This window comes from Lonchura striata, chromosome 1 (assembly GCF_046129695.1).
Source record: "Lonchura striata isolate bLonStr1 chromosome 1, bLonStr1.mat, whole genome shotgun sequence".
Lineage (NCBI taxonomy): Eukaryota > Metazoa > Chordata > Aves > Passeriformes > Estrildidae > Lonchura > Lonchura striata.
In genome coordinates this window covers 125,527,861-125,547,100 of record NC_134603.1, presented here as the reverse complement: position 1 = coordinate 125,547,100, position 19,240 = coordinate 125,527,861, and the positions used below count along the sequence as shown (strand labels likewise).

General features: G+C 41.3%; 1 protein-coding gene across 2 annotated transcripts; it reads right to left on the bottom strand.

Moving 5' to 3' along the window:
* Positions 1–714: 714 nt before the first annotated feature.
* Positions 715–18,722, bottom strand: CDCA7L (cell division cycle associated 7 like). Of its 2 annotated transcripts, none has more exons than XM_077787531.1 (10): positions 18,665–18,722; positions 12,267–12,413; positions 9,010–9,141; positions 8,198–8,557; positions 6,416–6,490; positions 5,557–5,739; positions 4,036–4,170; positions 3,086–3,235; positions 2,308–2,444; positions 715–1,962 (listed from the first exon to the last, which is right to left on the bottom strand). In XM_077787531.1, exons 1-10 carry the CDS (start codon positions 18,719–18,721, stop codon positions 1,932–1,934), a joined length of 1,407 nt encoding a protein of 468 aa, XP_077643657.1. In that variant the 5' UTR covers position 18,722; the 3' UTR covers positions 715–1,931. The 2 variants fall into 2 exon arrangements, with proteins under 2 accessions (XP_077643657.1, XP_021393936.2); XM_021538261.2 differs by having other exon boundaries at positions 4,036–4,167.
* Between the last annotated feature and the right edge of the window lie 518 nt (positions 18,723–19,240).

The following is a 19,240-nucleotide window of genomic DNA, read 5'->3' as shown; positions in this document are numbered from 1 at the left end:
AATCCACAAGTGCAGTCAAGACAGATGCTACAGACTCATCTCTGCATTCTAACAAAGAGATCATGCACAGGCCAACAGAATCTATATCTAAATCAACCAAATCTAAAGTCTACACTACATCTGTATGTTCATATATAGCCATAACTATTTAGCAACTGTTTAAACACAAATTATTCTGGTCTTGCACTACAGAACATCATGTAAAGCAGGTGCTACTATTACTGCAGGCACCACACAGGACATCCAGTGGAGCAGAGAACAGAAGCATGGTTCAGGAACTGACTTCAGGAATGCCAGACATTTTTTAAAAAGGCTAATCCAGTGGATCAAAGGGAAACCAAGAATGTTTATGAATGTCCAGCTTATAAAAGCAAAAGGACAACCTGTGTTTTGACTTTCAAGCTGAAAATCAAGTCAGGTAAATGGGTTTTGGCAGGAATAGCTTCACTCTTGGCAGTTTCATACTAAGCTTTCAATAAAACATGCTGCTTTCTCAATCTACATGACTGTAAAAGCAGAGGTATTTTTCACAGTCAGCTGGAGCAGGATTTGTCTCACAAAAACACAATCCTTAATGTAACACTTATGTGGTCTATGTTGTTATTTCCTCATCCATCAATGTTGTGTTCATGTGTTTCTCCACATAATGATTATTGATCTCCAAGCACCATTACACCTGCTATAGGAAAGTAAATGGGAAACAACAGCATCAAGGTGTGTAGTTCGAATCACAAAATATTCTTCTTTAGATCAGTCTTTATTCTCTCTACATAAAATGAAATGTGTATATTACAGGATTTTAACAAACTTTAACATGCAATACAAATATCTTTCATTTAAACGAAGTAGTTTGAAAGCTTGATTGTACAAATGAAAAACTATCTAAGTATGAACTGCAAGTAAAAAAATTTAATCCTGAACTATAGACCAGTTATAACATCTGGGTAGATGCTTTAGGCAGCAGGTGCACTACACAAAAACTGCTGGTGAGAAGTTTTGTTGGATTTTTTTTTACTGGGTTATTTTTAAATTCTTTTTAAACACTCTTCTACTTTCATGTCTTGGTGAATAATTGCACTTTGGAACAAAATTTTCAAAAACTATCCTCCCACTGGTCAATTGCATCACCTTTGGCTAGAATATAATTGCATTCAGATGAATGTTCTTTGCAAGAACAAGTTCTATAAGCTACAGGTGGTGAAACAGGTTCAGAAAGCAGAGCTGGAAAAATGGATCTTTATGGTCAAGCTGGTAGACAATGGTGTTTTGTTTCCTTGAAGATGGGATGCTTTGAAGGTAGTTGTTAAACACTCTTTCTGCAAACTTGCATAATTATATAAATAAAAGTATTTCTCATTTTGACCAAGCTCTCCATCATGTGGTTGTGTAGCTCTATTAAAAACTAACTACTCAAGTTTATATAGGTCTGTGCATGTAGATTTCTCTACCAAAACATTTTCCTGAGTGATCTTTTGCATAAGACTATGGATGTTCTCAGTTCAGTCAGAGAAAAGGAGATTCTGCCAGGCTGAGACTGGGAAAGAGTCCGAAAGGAATGTAAACAATTATTATCTCTCTCTCTTTTCATATTGTTTATAGATATGTTCTGCTACACTGACCTAAATCCAAGTGTACCAATGGTGTGAAAGGTTTTCACTTGAAGACCAATCCTCTTTCACTTTAGCGATCCTGGGTATAAAACAGGAACACTACTTGTTAGTAAAGTTCAGTTCTATTCTTGCCTTCTGACTTGGAGTCTTCATTATTCCCACCTCGACAGCAACATAAGACCATATCAATTAAAAAGTTCCCAATAGAAATGAATATGTTATACACTACAATTCTATTTTATGTAAAACATAGTAATAAACTTCTGAAGTCAAACTGTTAACATATGAACCAGTTTCAGGCACAGCTGGAATTCAGTGCTCTCAATTGTCATCCGCCAGTTGCTTTTGTAAACTAGAAGATATGAGAAAACAGTGTTAGTGATTTTTAGGAAACTCAGCTTCCCCACAAATTTCCATTGCTGAAGGTGATAACTTCCAAAACAGCACTTCTATACACTTCAGCCAACCAACCAATTTCAAAATAGGCAGAAGTCTTTCAATTTTTTAATCAAATTAATTGTTTACACACACAATATATCTCACTTCAAATAAGCTGATTTCAGCCAAGGAAAAAATCTGAAATCCAAGCAACTTCTTTTGCATAGGTGCAGGATTTGCCCCAGGGCACAAGAAGTCAAATGTTATTTGAAGGGTTGTAACAGTTTAAAAAGGAATGACCAGAGGGCAGAGCTGTCACCTTTCCAGGTACTCCTTGACATTGTTGTAGCCGTAGAACTTGGCCAGGTGGATGAGCATGCCGGTGGCACAGCGCCCGTCCCGCCGGCGGCAGTAGCTGCAGTTGCACACCCCGCGACAAGGAGGACAGATCCAGGCCTGCAGGGGCGTGAACGTGGGAGGAGGGGAAAAGCAAGTTATGAAAAATGTTATACTGGCCTTCCTGTTGCTCAGAATATGGCTTCCCCACCACGTGATTGTTCAGGGCAAGGTTTTACAAGCCTCTATCAGCCAGCCAGCCAACCTTCTTAACACTTTCCAAATTCTGCAGGATTAGAGAAATTATTAAGTGCTTGAATACTTCTTACTCTGAAGCCTCAGGTTCTCTAATGTGCTGAGTATTGATTTTCAAATAGACTGAAGTCACCTGTAATGCCTAACATTCATTCCATGTTAGGCTGACTGTGGTCAACTCCCTAGAGAGATGGGTACCCACTACTACAAGTTCTTTTGATTCTCTCTGCCTGCTGGTACAGGACAGTTCCTGGGACTGAATTAACCAGCTGGTATATGAAGTCAGGCACCTCCACGCTACCCAGCAACTGCACATAAAAGCACAGGTGCTAATAGAGCAGCCACTGCCACACTGGGCTGCACATCAGAGCCATCAGTTAGTACTACAGATCTGCTCTTGGCAAAAAAAGTTTTAACACCGTTACTATGAGCATGCTCTTAACATGACAGATTAATAATTAAACTATTCCTTACACTTTCATTCCAGGTTCAAGAATGGTACTTACTGGATCAAGCAGAGCTGACTTCACATCTTCACCGTACCGATTTCGAAGACATGGTCCACAGAACTGCCCCCTTACTCCTCCACAGCCCTGTTTGCGACAGATTGTCTTTGTATCGGTCGTCTTCTGTCGACACTGGTGGCAAGTACTACCCTAAGGTAAAATGGAAGAGAAGAACATTTATATGAAGGGCATCTTAAATGCCCATTGATGAGCTTTTCCAATAATAATAAGCACAAACTTCAAACCAAAGTCAAATTAAACAATGAAGAGCAAGTTCTGTTACTGTGATAAATCATATAACAATGCTAGGAATTTTACAGAGACAGTGCTAAGTTTCAGTTGCAATGGAATTCTTAAATTACATGAACCTTATAATTTCAGTTCTTGTCCTTTCTTCTCTCTAGGAAAAACCTAAAACTATTGAGAAAATTATCTTGTGACTTATCCCTGCCATACCATGAAGCATGACATCCATCGTAAGATGATCTTTATGATAATCAATAATACCCAAATCCAGTGAAAGCAAGGAAGGAGGAGTTCCATTAAGGACACTGGACACTACACAACCTGTACAGAAATCATTTCCAGAGGTACAAAGAACAGCAGGGATTACTATTATTTAGGGGTACAACACATTTTTATTAGTGAGAGAGACAAAAAGGATGCCAACACTTACCAGTGGCAAGTAACAGCTATAGCAAACTTGACTTAATAGCTCTGTGGCACAAAAACACTTTTCAGGGGCAAAAAGCCAGTGGAGAGTATCAACCACCACAGCCAAGCACAGAGAAGTCTGGCAAAGCTTTCAAAGCTGTACTTGTGTGACATAATAACGAGCTAAATTCCCCAGAGCCTCAGGAAAGGACACCTTTTAGCAAACACCAGTGAAATAGTGAGAGACTTTTCATTTCAAGCACACAGACACACTGAAGAATATGGCAACCACTTACAAGAACTTTGTCATAGACTTTGTCTCTAACAGTGATTGCAATGTTGTCCAAGTCCTCCTCAGTTATGTCTTCTACCGGGCGATGAGTCGAGTACTTTGATGATCTCCTTCTTTTGCGTACTCCACAATCCCCCTGCTAAACAAACTCATCTCAGTACCTTTTGTCTGATGTCATGAAGCCTCTGTCACCACACTTGGTGACAAATTCCTTCATTTACAATGAGTATGCAGTCCACAGCTGGCAAACTGGAAGAACAGGGAATAGTTTCCAAATCACCCCTTCCTCTTTCTTTCGCTCTCCTCCATAATCTTTTCCCTACTACGCTTTTTATTATTTAATTCCTTTTCATCATTACTACTTCTGTGTGCACAAATCCTTGACATGTTTTACTGCTAACTTTTCTTTACATTCCCCATCCTCTTCCACTGTAACTCTTCATACTCCATTTCTTCCCTCTCAAAATCAGGAACTGTGATCATCTGCCTTCCCTTGCTTTCCTCCTTCAATCTCCTTGTATGTTCTCTAGTTGCTTTCTCCAATGACAATCTCTAATGTCCTGCAAAAAAAAAACTCTACTGAAGTTTCAGGTTAGTCCTGTCTTACCCAGCCCTTTCTTATTAACCTGTTATTTGGAAGAGAGTCGTCCACTCACCATTAAGTGATTTTTTTTTCCTTCTAAGTCATCATTCTCTTTGACCCCTATTCATGAACAAATCTCATCACATTCTTAGCTTTCCCATACCTGTCTCTGAAGACCTCATTTGTCCTTCACTCTAGATCAGTTCTGTTCTATCCAAAACATAATTTACCAGCCCAGGTTCTCATTTGGTGCTACTCCTCTTCTAATAGCCAAGTTCCCTCTATAATGCTTTAACTATGTCCAGCACTTGTTCCTACAAGCAGAACTGGGATCCAGCATGTAAGGATTCAAAATTAAAGGGTCTTCCTCATAAGGGCTAAGAAAATGTAAGCAAGACAAATGACCACCATAAGCTAGAGAAGGAAAAACTCCTATTTTTAAAAATAGGAAAGAGTAAAATCTGCAACTTTTCCACTACTAGCCTTACATTAGCAGTTTGCTGATGCAGATTCCCTTAATTCATTCTCAGTTCAGCCACATAACTCAAATCTTCCATCTGCTATTTCCAGGGAAGGATTTTTCCCTTTTTTATCCTGAGTCTGGTAACAGAGAAGATCTGCTTTGCCACCTTCAGCACCCCACTGCCTTGCCACTCCAAGGATTTATACATTAAGAGCTCTAGTAATTTTCAAATGAAGAATTAATAAAAGACCAGAAGTTAACTGCCTTGTTATGCCTGAGTAACACCGGTCACAAACAGAGCCCATTTAACAGGTGAAATATGAGACAGAAAGGCCTGGAGATAACTTCTTCTGTAGCTAATCCCAACCAAAGACTTTCAATAACTTTGCGCAGGATATGGTGTCTGGTCTAAGTGCTGGCCAACAATTTAAACGTTTCTTAGCTCCTGACTACTGGGGATATCAAAATCTGGCAAATACCACACTGAGTCTCTTCAAGAGGTTTTGTTGTCTGTAGCTACGGATGTGTTCTGCAAATTTGACAGCTGACACAGTAAATTTTTCCAAGGCAAATTTTTCTGGTGGACGAGCAGTCCTGGTTGGGTTCATCCGGCGTGTTATCTGGCCTTCAGAGAATGTCCTCCTTGGGGTTTTCTTCGGTTTCTACAAAGAGAAGAAAATCCAAGTAACTGTCTTTTCAGTTATGTTTGTAGTGTTAAACACTAGAAACAACCTGAAAATATCTGCACCACACTTGTACTATCATGAATTGATCTACTGTTCTCCTACTCCTTATTTGTTCAGCCAAAATCCATCACCAAATATATTCCCTACACACTATACCTTTCTGCTACTTTAAAAATCACACCTTCTCATCAAATTCCTTTCCAATTAACATCACAGAACTATACCAAAATTTAACATGTGGCATATTAAGGTGGAAGCTAGTTATCACTGCTCTTTGGTAGCTAAATATTCAGATTTTTCCACAATCTGAATATACGATTGAGGAAAATTGAGGAATACAGTTTGAGGAACAAGCTGAATTCTCATTAATTTTCTTTTAAACTTTTTAAACTGAAAGGGTATCAAGAAGCTGCTTCATTTAGTTGAAGATTCCTAATTTTGGAGTCTTGGGATGTATTTCTTCATAAATTATCTTACAAAATTCCATTTCCTCACATAATCTCTGGCACTTCCCGACCAATAGTGAATCTATACAAATAAAGTAACCAAACCCAAAGAAAACCAGAACAAAGTTGCTGAAGTTTCTGATAAATTCATTAATCCGAAGTCTAACAAAAATTACTATCATCACCAACCAGTATTGGGAACTTACTGAAGGAGTTGAGGAGGGTGTTTTCACCGGGAACAGGTCCGGTATGGAATTCAGTTCTGCCAGCAGCTGGGCAAGCTGGAATCAAGTGATGTCAAATTGAAAACTCACTGAAACTTGCAAAAAAAGCAACACCACCTACCATCCATTCTTCACATGCACTTCAAATTACAGCTAAACATGTGCAGGGAATCTTTATGGAAGCACTTAAATAAAGCGGGGCTCATAAAAGGGGTTTATTTATTATGCCATAAGCAAAAACTCTGCCAACAATACTAACTTCATAGCTCCCACTAATTCTTACTGGGAGTTAGAACTAGACAGAGTTACATAGCATCTTGTCAAAACAGCACCAAAGGAGTGCATTACAACATGGTAATGATTGGTAACGAGAAATTAAGTTCATATGACAGGAGAGAGAAAAGACAGGGTACCAGAAGACAGTAAGATATTCCCAGTGAGCTTTTCCTCACTGCAGATACATCTGTGCTCTTTGCCAGAGCTCAGCATCCCCTTAAGCAGTGCAGACACTGGGTACACACTCATTACAAAGAGAGCAACTAAGCCCCACTGGCAGTTCCTCCAATGTATGCATGTTCTGATCATGTACAGCACCAGAAGTACTTCTGCAGGATGATGATTTCTTGCACCATGCACAAGATGTCTTGGAAGTACATTTCGACAGAAGAAGTGGCTGATATGTAAAGAAGGACACTGACATGTTCTGGAATTACAGAATGAGGCTAACTTCTGAAAAGCCACTAGTAGTGGGGATAAGCCAAGCTGCTAACTCTCTGAGATTGCCACAGCCATCAAGAGATTAAAAGCTGAATACAATATTTCTCAGTAAATACTTCAGTGTGCATTTATTAAGAGCTATTTAATGCCATTACAGTACAGCTCATAGGATGTCAGTGAATTTCACAGTAGCTGAACTGCAAGGAAGAGTGGAAGGTAAGGACCAAAGAGCAGCAAGACCAACACAACAGCAGTGGGGCCACATGACAGATTAGAAGTGCAAAGAGGTACAAAGCTGAAGCAAGTCTTTACACAGGAGTTGCGGGCCCACACCAAGAGGTATTGCTTGAGCCCCAAGACTGCTTGGAAGCTGCAACTTTCCCTGAAACACAGTAAAACTGAAGGAGCTACTAAAGATTGAACATCAGTTCGGATTACATAGCAGCATGATAATTAAAGAGAGCTGGTAGCATGTTGGATAATAGAGGAAAAAACATTAGGAAATGATCAGTTGCTCTTTTCCACACCAAAACACATGTACACATGTTCAGCAGTTATATAGTAAAGCAATACTCTAAAAATCACATCCCGTACAACTGAAAAATTACATTTATCATTCTCAGTAGTTTTTAGCTGGCTTTCCAATCAGTAACTGCAGCAGATCTGCCACAAATAAACAAAAAGTAGAAACACTATTGTGCACATGACACCATAAACTACTTGAAAGGACCAGCTGGTTTTCTAACATGTTCTGAAGGCTGCAAAACTTGGTTATTTGTAACTTTATTATTGTAACTCTATTAAAAATTCTTAGTTCTACTCTGTTTTTAAACTTGACCAGGCTAATCCCTACTTGAGGTTTTTTAGGGGTAAATGTCTGAGTGCTGAGGGTCCTCTAGGGTTTTCCCAGATAGAAAAAAAACACCATAGAATGTTCCCAAAGTTCCAGCACAGCACTAGCAGGGACCCTAAAATTCAAGTATGCTAACTAAAGCTAAGTAACTGGATGTAAATGTCAGAGAACAAAACACTGCTCTTAAGTCTTACCATGGCTTTATTTTCTTTAATATTTATGGCTCTCTTAAGCAGTGCACTGGAACTTTCCTCCTGTGTTTCTTTGATGTCTTCTTCAGACTCTGAAGCAGAGCCTTCTACTTTGTCTGAGTGCTTGAGGCTTATTTCTTTTGAAAGAGGTGCAAGGGATTCACTGTCCTTTAGAGGTAAATCAGACAAAGCCTGATCAGGCACTTTTTTCTCAGATGACTTCCTGGTGGGAAATTGTAAAGCAACACGAAGGCCAAAGCTTCTTCTCCTGGGGGAAACCTTCTTCTTCATCTCCTCCTCTTCTTCTTTCTCATTACCCAACAAATTATCACGTTCTCCATCACTCAAGTCTGATTCCACCATCTAGAGGCAGAAAAAAATCCCATGTTACATTATTGGCTCTGACACAAGAGAGGTAATTTTAAAATCACTAGTTCTAGACAGCAGTCTTTCCACCCAAAGGCACCACCATAAATTCACCTAAATTTTACCAGTTCACAGTATGCAACTTCTGCCCGTGCAGAGATCAACAAAACATATTAGTATTGTCTGGCATACAGATATGGCTGTCTCCAGAGGAACAATCTTGCCCAATACAATCTACAAGCAGTGAAAGTAGTTCTCATTTGTCATATGTGATGCTACAATAAAGCATTCTTTCTCTCTTTTAAGACAACACTTTTTAATTCACTATGAAAAAAGGCCATCACAGTATATCAGAAAAATTCCTACAAGAACATGAAATTTACACAGAAGAGACAGAAAAAAAAAAGAAGTCAACATATACATTCACATGTAGGTGTGACTGCCTTTACCAGAACTTCTTTCTTGCTCACATGCACCTCGTTTGAAGGAAAGCCCTCAAACACTTCTGTTTCAGAGTCAGTGTCCTCAGTGAAAATCCTCTGCAGCTCTTCAGTGAGGTATCTGGACTGAAACCGGAGCCCCTGCAGAAATACCATTCAGTAGCTGTGAGAGAAGTCAGATATAGGATATTCACACAGCCACAATAAACAGGCTTTGAGGGTTAAGACATGCCAACTAAATAGCACACTGTGAAAGCACTTTGCAGGCAAAGCCTGTCAGAAGAAACAAACAACAAGAAGACAATATTCGGTTTCAATATTGAGTTGTTTTAACTTTGCAAGATTTGGTTTTTTTAATTTTGAGGACAGGGCCTTAACAGAGGTACTTCTTGTGGGGGAAACCTTCTCCTTCACCTCTACCCTTCTTCATTACTACTCAATAAAAATATTTTCTTGTATGTAAATTATCATGTTGTTTTATGTATTTTCTTCTTGATGAAAACAACAGGCCTTGAATAAAGAAAATACAAATGAGAGACGGGGTCTGCTCCTCATGCTGTTACACCATCACTGAACTGACTGACACCAACACAAATTATGAGAGCTTTGAACAGCTTGATTAATATCCCTCCACCTTCTCAACTTGCTGTTTTTTTGGTGCAGTTTATTATTTACATGTGTTCTAGGGTAGACCGTGCCTCAATTTCAGCCTATAGACCAGGAAGTAAAAAGATCTCATTAAAACACTCTTCATTATATGTATATTACATTCCAATTAAACACAAGGCTTTTATTAAATAGAAATATATTTCCATACTTCCAACAAGAACTAGTAGAAAGCCATTTAGTCAACGTGTTCCTGCTAATCTCTTGAGAAACTTGTTCCTGGTAGGAACATAATCCATGCTCACATCACACCTGCCTCTTGAAAGTCAGCAACATCTGTTTCCCCAGTTTTCCTCTGTTACTTCTTCCTCCCACACAAGAAACAAAATTACATTTAATACAATGCATTTGCTAAATATCTTTATTCTTCCTTTCAATTCCCTCCCTTCCCTGACTTTAATTACACATTTCTTTATTTTAAGATATTATCTGGTGAAAAAAAGATACAATAGATGAGTGGAAAAACTTAGAGGGGAATGGGAGGGGGAAGCCATTGCATATGCTGTTTCTTTACACTTAAATATCTACAAATTATTATGGGTAATTGTAATGAGGTTTCTCTGAGGAAAATTACTTTATTCTTTTTTGATAGCTGCAGTGCAGCTGCTCGAGGACAGAACAAACACAATAGGGAAGTCACTTTAAAGTTAAATTGCATTTCTTGGAGGAAACTGAAATTTTTATGTATTCTGTGTTTTTATGAAATTCCACAATGAAGGCTGATGGGGGAAATATGCTATTTGTTAGCTAAAGTAACTAAAAATAACACACCTACAGCTATGCTGTTCCTTTATGAAGAACAGTCTACACCAGGTAAAATACACATCAGGGATACCTATTCTGAGAGAAATTGTGGGAACTTGGCAGAAGCACAGAGATTATCAGAGCAGGACTGCAGAAAGCCCTGAGGAAAAGCACGCACACAGAGGTCACTGCTTGTTAACTCATTTGCCCCTCAGCATCCAAGGGAAAACCTGATGCACTAACAGCCCATTTGCCACCCCAGCAGGGCAGCTACCTTGCCTCCTTTCTCAAGAACTGCTGAATTTTTCTGAACTTCCCATCATGTTGCCCTTTGCACCAAAACTCTTTTGTTTCCTGCACAAGTACCAATGGCCTTTTGCAGCAATAGCGGTGTTTGGCATCATGAACACTAGATGATGCTCATCCTGATGCAGGGCCCTGATGTGCAAGGACTGCAGATTATGCTGCAGTTGGATGGAACTCAGGGTATTTTTATTGTACCATTTAGTGGTAAGGAAATTAAATTCAATACTGATCAAGATTTTAAATAATTCTCATCCCAAGGGAAATACAGGAATAGTAAGGAAGGTTGCAGTGCCAGCTGTAAATCTGGAACAAGTCTCACTGGGATTCTCAGGAATGCATGTTAAACTAACTGTATCTATCTCTTCCACAGCATTTTTCCTCAGAGGATTTTAAAATGCTTTGCAGAAGAGATCATTATCATAAACTCTATTTCACAAGTTGGGAAATCAAGGGAGAGAAAAGTAGTCAGGTGTCTGCAGCTCCCAAGTATGCAGAAGTAGAAGCTTCCACAAAAGGCTTCCCCTCCACCCACCACCACTACTTCTCCCCACTGACCCTTTTTGATGGTCCTCTCAAAAACACAAATGCAACAGCAAGCTACCTCCTGGTTTTCTGAAATTGCCAGTACTGCTGTCTAGCAACAAAATTACAAACCAATTTAAAGCCCAGTACACTTCATTACATTTTAGACACTATCTTTCTCCACAGCACAGACTGTGGCTCTACTCCAAAAAGGTTTCTGCACTCTCCTCGGGTCACTTTGCCTATAAAGGCTCAGAAACGGTACATACTTGTACTGTTTGGCTAACACTAACCATCTTCCTTGTCAGAAGCACCTCTTAACAAGGTGCTGACCTGATGGACTAGAAAAATAAAAGTAAAGAAATTCAATTATCTCATTAATGAAATAGAGGGACCTTTGCAAAATCACAGATGACAAAAGTGTCTTATAAGACATTAGCCCATGGCTATCAAGCATGTAATTATAAGTTTCTAAAAGACTAAACACTCAATGCTTTGCCACTTAAGACAGCATACCAGTTCTATTCCCTTCTTGTGAATTCAGCTGGTAACTCCAACTACCAAATCAGAAAAAAAAAATCAAATCATTGTGGTGATCCAAACCACTTCACCATCAAGAGAGCAAAGAACCAGCAGATTGCACTACTGCAGCAGGAGCTCCAGTTTCTCTGGATTACCACTATTAAAGCACAATTTTAGTGCAGAGACAGCACAGAAATATTTCTGGAAGAAATACTTTGAAGTCTACATACTCACAATTGCCCACCTAATATATACTTACCTATCTCATTTAAACTCATCTTCAAACGAAACACATTTACTTCTTTATATAATGAAGGAGTTTTCAAAAGCAACCACTAAACCCTAAATACTAAGTTTGTTTACATTTATGTTTAATATGGGCACTGCAAATTACAGGTTAAGGTGTGAGTTTTTACACAGTTTTTTTTTTTTTTACAGTTTTTACACAGGCTTAGAGTATTACTGCATCCCAAGAGCATAACTCGACTATGGCAACCTGTTCCTACCTCTTTTCCAGACTCCAGGGAATCAAAACTAGCAGACTTGTTCTCTGACAAGAAGCTCTGTTTGGAAACATCGTCCTGGAATCCTGGAAAGTCTTCACTGTCACTGGGGACATTAAAAATGCTGGCCACATCCTTGGGTACCTGTTTCTGATTCAAAACCAGACAGAAAATACGAGTCACACACACCAATTTAACAAGAAAATTCAAACTGGCAACAGTACAACTTGTTTTTATATTCCTATGCAAGCACAAGTCTGTAGCACAAAATATGCTATGTGTAAACTGTACCTTATTTAGCTAAACTGCAGGAAAATTCTGTATAGACTGTTTTAATCCCTGAATACAGACTCCGGATCTGGGATTAGGGAGGGGATGCAATACATAGGGTGTTCAACTCCATAGCAAAGTTCTTCAGAGACATAAAAATACATGAGTGCCTCATCTTTGTGAGAGCTCAGGGTACCTTTACCCATGGGGAAACCCACCACCCCTCCTGCTCCTTCAGAGAACTGTTGGCTCAGAGCTGAAGAACACAACTTCAAACATAACACAATGCTAAAGTACAAAGAAACCTGACCTTTAGATCCCACAGTACTATGATGGATTTTAGCAGACACTTAGCTAACTCCAAAAATAAAACCAATGCAACTCATTCTCCTTGGTCAGTACTGTCACAGTGCTTCTCCTGTGATACTTGATAAAAGAGTGAAAATGTGCTAACCAAGAACACTTCTGCTTTGCTAGAAACCCATTATGTGGCCCACCAGGAGAGGGGGGAGAGCACAGCCGTAGCCTTTCTGAGGTGACCATGGTCACAGCTTCAGAGTTCAAGAAGTCCAGTCCCAGCCTAGGAGACCCATAACACCACAACCATTCAAGTGGGCTTTATACTTGACAGCAAACACTTTGGAAAAGGCTCTGCACGCGCCAGGATAGCAAAGAAGCCTTCAGACAGCTCACGTGTGGGCTGCTTTAGGATCTGGTGTGTGTAAGAATGGGATTAACAGATTAAGCTTTAAAAACCAAGGAAGAAAGCATTTTGCCAAGTTTCAGAACACATTTTCACACATCCAAGTATCACCCGCAAAACCATTCTGCTAGTCACATAAATGCTCTGGGAGAAAAGTGTCTGCATTCCTCACCAGCATCCAGACACTCATCCCCTACATTCCCTGGACCACATATACACCTCACATAAACCACTCCAACTTGAAACAAGCCTCTCTGCTGTTTGCTAAAGTCACACTCTCATTAACTCTCAGGAACATGAGATCAGTGACTGCCTGGTCAGAGGCCAATCCTCATCTGAAAGTGCTGTTTTCCAGCCCTGAATATTCACCCATACATGTCAGAGATGAGGTTCAGAACTGAGAGCACACTGCCCTTTTACAATGTCACAGAAAACCAACGTTGATATAGACTGATGCAAAACAAACTTAGTGTTGCTGGAGCAAGAGACCTCTGAACAACTGACCCTCTCAGGCCTATAATGGCATGATCCAAAGTACAGTTGCTAAAGTCATGCTGTCCATATCCAAACCTCTTTGGATATTCTCCCACTCCCACCTCCTACAGTGAACATCCAGAATCCACTTCCATTGCTGTGACAGAATTCACTCAGTACAAAGCAGTCTTAAAAATGAAGGATTGTGCATTTTAATGGAAAAACATGCAAGGAGCTGAGAGTCTCGCTGCTATGAATAAATTGCTTTCAGGAGCCACTGCATTAGTTCGTGTGCTAATGTACAGCTGAGTTAGCCACTGCTATAATTACTGTATGCCTGATTCCTTCTTCTTCATCTATTGCTTCTGCATCTGCACCAGAAGAGCCATTATGAGGCTGTAATTACTGATTTTGAACAACAAAAAAATTCTTTCCCAGTAGACTTAATTTTTTTGCATTCCCAAATTCTATGGTACTGGTGCTGATTTAAGTAACTTACTCCAGAGCTCCAAGGATTTTTAGTTTGTGACTTGCTCCCCCATAGCCTTACTAGAAAGAATCTCAGTTTTGTCACTGATGAATCCCCATTTTACCAGAAGGGATTAATGTTAGTAACAGACAACAACTGACATGTACAAGGTAGACATACTCCAGAAGTTTAGAAAGGGAAGCCTCATGGTGAATCTTGATTAGCAACACTATTTCTGAATTTTACCTGAAACTGTAAGCCAAATTTATTTCCAAGAAAAGTTCTCTGACATAAAAGACAAGCTTGCAGCAAACATCTCTGTTATGATGGGTTCATTCACTGTCATTTATTGTGCATTTATTGTCCTGGAAGCCACAGATATTTCCATCTTCAACTTTCAATTAAAATACATTCTCAAACTGATTTACAATCAGCATCAGAGCCTAAGATTTCCACTCTTGTCAACAAATTATTATACACTAAGACAGAAAATACATATTTGTCTAAACAGAAATGTCAAAATGTTGATCTATTCAAAACACCTGTACAACACAAACACTCCAGGAAAGGATCTTTCTGCCACTGAACCCCTAAAAAAGTCATGAAGGCAGAGATGTGACGTACATTGCAAACTTGCTCAGGGAAAATATTTCAACATGAATAGACCACAATGGACTGCTGAAATGCTGCAGGTGTGAGAAATGCCATATTTTAAATATACCTGTTACAAAGGCTAAATACCAAAACTCTAGTAAAAGCTGGAAATTCACAGCTGCTGAAAAAGTCAGTCTTATTTCTGGTATGAAGTTTTATACCTACTGAACTCATTTATTTTTGCACATAAAATACACTTAGTTGTGTAAAACCCCTACAAGGTACTATTCAAAAGCATCAGCAAACCTTCCCTGCTACAGATGGCATACAATCCAACAACTGCCAGAATAACAAATCCTATCTTTCTGCAGAAGTAGTCCAAAGCTCAGACACCCACAGCACTCACAAGAACATTTTTCCAAGCACTACCCTCGTGAATTCCATCTTGTTAGGCAAGGAAAAAAAGATAAGCCGGAGGTGAGCTGTTTTGCTATCCACATCAACAGGAAGAATTTTCATGTTTCAATTGAAAAAGCAACTTTCCTGACACCAAAGCCAAAAAAGATGCAACCTGCTCGGTAGGCTCTTATAGAGAACACCTGCCTCCATGCAAACCAATGTATTTGGTAGGAAGCATGTTATTTCTACAGCTATTTCTAAACATGACTACCATGTTTAATTTTTTTAAGTCTTATTTGCACACATCACTTTCCCTGCCAATTTTCACACTAGCACATTCTTCTCCAACAGCAATGTATCAGGAGAACCTACAGCATGAGAAAGCAGGGCTAGATATAGTTCCCTATTTTTGCTCCTACCATGGGGAAAAAAGTCAATTGGGCTGTGTTCCCTTAATTCAATTTAAAACAATGTATGGGCATTCCTACTCAAAGTAGAGGACAGAAAATTCAGTCATGTTCAAACTCAGTCAGACTGAAATAACCAAAGATTAATCCCAAGCAGATACTCACACAAACCAAACCTGTGCAAAGCCACACCTTCACTACGTGCTGGAAAGCCTCTTGACTTTTTTTGTTGTTGTCCCAGGTTCAGTCCAGAAGCCAGCCTAAGGCACACCACCCAAGGGCACTGCATTTGGCTCATACCTCAAAGGAACAACCGAACAGGGAAGCACTCCAAGGCTGACAATTGTGGGCAGCACTACAAGAATAGAGGGGCCCAGACAGAACGTCAATAGTTGCCAGACCAATAAACCAGAACTACTCAGAAGTCAAGATCCTGATTTTTCCATTGGAGTCACAAAAGCAAACAGCATTCTAAAAGCTTAAAATTAAGTAACATACAAACATGTGAAAGACATGGAAAGCACAGAGATACAAAGCCCCATACTACAGTACAAAAGAATTACACAGATTGGATGCATGGTTGAAAAGACTGTCAACCACACAATCAGCCGGAGACTCATGGGCATCAACAAGATCTAGGAAGGCAAGGAAGATCGCAGATGACCTCCAAAATTTCTCTACATCACTAAAGCACAAGAAGCTGAAATCCCCTGGACAGTGAATTGTATTCCTGGCATAAGTGGTAGGAGATGGAAAGCAAGTGAGTGTTCTGAAAGAAGAAGGAACAACAGATAGAACAAGCAGTCATCACCTACTTTTATGATCTTTGCAGGAATAATTCCATTCTAAAGTAAAGATGGATTATGCCTGAGCCTTTAATCTGTCACAGCAACAACTCCTGGGACTTTGAGGGTACCCCGTCAAAAGATTCTGGCAATTTTCCAATTTTCACACCAGTAAACCTAGTGGTCCATGAAATTTTGGTAAATTCAGCTGTTTTCAGAACAGCCAGCCGAATACAGTTTCTATATTGCCTTATTTAGACTGATAATAAGCTAATGTCCATAAAGCTACTTTGTCCTAAAATAAGGAATTCCTAATTATCATAATCACATGGCAAGTAATTTAAAATGTCACCTTCCATAGGCAGTACCTTCCTGGAAACTATTTCCTACTCTTCAAAAATGCTGGTAGCACTGTATCAGCATGCCAGCATATGAACACAATCCAAACACTATCAACTGCTACTATTTTTTCCTTTGCACCATCTAATCTCTCACCAATCCTAACAGTTGTAACAACTATTTCTGAATTAATTCTGCATAATTCAAGAGTATCCCATGGTGATGCCTAATTACTGTCCCAGCCCCGGTGTTTCAAGGAAAACACTTTTGTACAATACCACAATGTACCCTCGCTTTGTGCCTGGACTGTTCAAATCTAGGACTTGAGTTCAGGCCTTGTGGGTGCAAACACAAAGTCACAGCCAGCACCCCTTTAACAAGCTCTGAGTATTGAAATTGCTGTGCCAGAACCTGGTAAATCAGACCCCGGGACAGGAAGTGGAACTGCAGGTCTTGCAATTCAAAACAGTTTTGTACTGCTGACATCTTCGGCAATTGTTTTTGAATGGGGGCATGTACTCACAAGCCAATCTGCCCGTCACTGCTGACGGTCCGTGACTTCGGAGGCAAAGAAACCTTCATACCACATCCTTCTGGCCCAGCCAGGATTGAACTCACTGCCCACTAATGTATCACAAAGACAAAGCGGAGCCAGCAGAAGGCTGTGCTCAGTCAAAAATAAACTCCCATGAGAAATAGGAAAGTACCAAGAACAGACCCTGTCCTTCTGCCCTTTGCTGAGCCTTTAAAGAAAGATGATGTGCAGCCTTTAGCTGTGTACCAGAAAGGGAACTAGTAGACAGTAAGAGTCTCGTGTTACAGCACGAGAGGTGAGAATCGAGTGCCATTTGTGTCTGTAGTCAAACAGGGTTATCCCAAACTGTTTTATAGTGGCCTTATCTTCACACTGCCAATGAAGGGGCTGAGGTCATACAGAGGTGGAAGGTCTCTGCAAGGACAGAGGTTCTGATAAATATTCCAGTGGCTCTATTACACTCCAGTTCCACAGAAACCCTTGTAAAACTCTAAATTTCCATTGGCAAGAGCTGAATGAGATGCTCAGCTTCTCCTCACTCCTTCACATCACCCGGGAAGTTCACCACGACTTAAACCGTCAATTTAGACTACGTATAAGAATGGTAAAACACTGGAACAAGCTGTCTGAAGAGTTGATAAGATGCTGCACCCCTGAAAACATTTAAGTCAGGTTGGATGGGGCTCTGAGCAACATGATCTAGTTTTAAGATGACAATGGTCATTCACGGAGGTTGACTAGATAAAGTCCCTTCCAATCCAAAGTATTCTACGATTCTACAGCCATACGACCTCCCAAGATCTGAACCACACAATCAGCCTGATGCACCCAAGCATGTGCTACCAGGCTTGGACAAGACCACAGCCGATGGAAGCATGCCTCTCAGGCGACTCAAGTATCTGCCAGCATTGGCATCGCGGCATTTCAAAAGAAAAAAAGGAAAAAAAGTAAAATAGGCTAGAATTAAATAAATGTATTAGCCGTTTCTAAAGTGGTATCCCCAGGCTCACAACTAATTAATTCTCAGTGATCCACTCCAGCCGTTATTAGAGCCGCTACAAGTCCCAGCACAGCTGCAGCTGCCCCACGCCGCTGCGGAGTGCCTGAGGGCCGCCCCGAGGGCGGCTCCCACCCCGTTCCCGGCCTTTTACAAGCGCGGAGCCGCCGCGCCACGTGGATGGCTCCCGGCGGGAGCGCGGGCCGCCCGGTGTCCCGGCCAGCGCGCTGCGGCGGCGGCGCTGCGGGCGCGCCGGGGAGCCGCCCCGCCACTGGCGGTCACTCGCCGGCGCTGCCGGGCAGCTCCTCCGACCCCTCACGCCGCGGGCAGCGGACAAAGGCCGCCGCTGCCCCGGGCAGGCGGGAAGCTGCGGGCCGGCTCGCTGTCCCCGCCGCCCGGCCCCGCTCCGCCAGCCCGCGGGCCCCTCACCTTGCCGCGGGTCCCCGCCGCCGCTGCCCGCCGCCGCCGCCGGCCGCGCCGCGCCATGGCCGCCCCGCCGCCGCGGGCCGAGGAGGAGGAGGAGGAAGGAGCAGGGAGGAGGGGCGCGGGGCGGTGGCGGGGTGGAGCCGCCCGGCAGCGGCGGGAAAGCGGGTGGAGGGACGGGGCACTCCGCGTGGCCTGCCTCGGGATGGGCAGTGCTGTTCGGATGCTGCTGCGGGTCCCGTGGGCACTCCGCATCGTCCGTTCTTTCCTGCACGCTTTTCGCTGGGCGGCAGCTGTTCGTCTGAAAGAGGCAGGCTTTGGAAGGAAATAGGCTTTCATCCTCCAAATAACTGAAAATGTTTATTTACGCAATACAGGCGGGAAGTGTAAGCCTCTTGAAATCCTCTGGGAAAAAAAATGGAGGGGAGGGCGCAGAGGGGGAATGATGTCACTTTCGAATCAAAATAGTAAAGTCCAATCATTAGTTCAGCACTGCACATTCACCACTAAGCCATGTCCCCAAGAGCCACATCCAAATGATTTCTAAACACTTTGAGGGATAACGATTACACCACTTCTAGG

Excerpts from the sequence above, each read along its gene's own strand:
- CDCA7L (XM_077787531.1), bottom strand. The coding sequence starts at position 18,721 with ATGGCGCGGCGCGGCCGGCGGCGGCGGCGGGCAGCGGCGGCGGGGACC. Across the intron at positions 12,414-18,664 it reads CGGCGGGGACCCGCGGCAAG|AAACAGGTACCCAAGGATGT; the intron begins GTGAGGGGCCCG and ends GTTTTGAATCAG. Across the intron at positions 3,236-4,035 it reads AAGTCTATGACAAAGTTCTT|GGTAGTACTTGCCACCAGTG; the intron begins GTAAGTGGTTGC and ends ATTTTACCTTAG.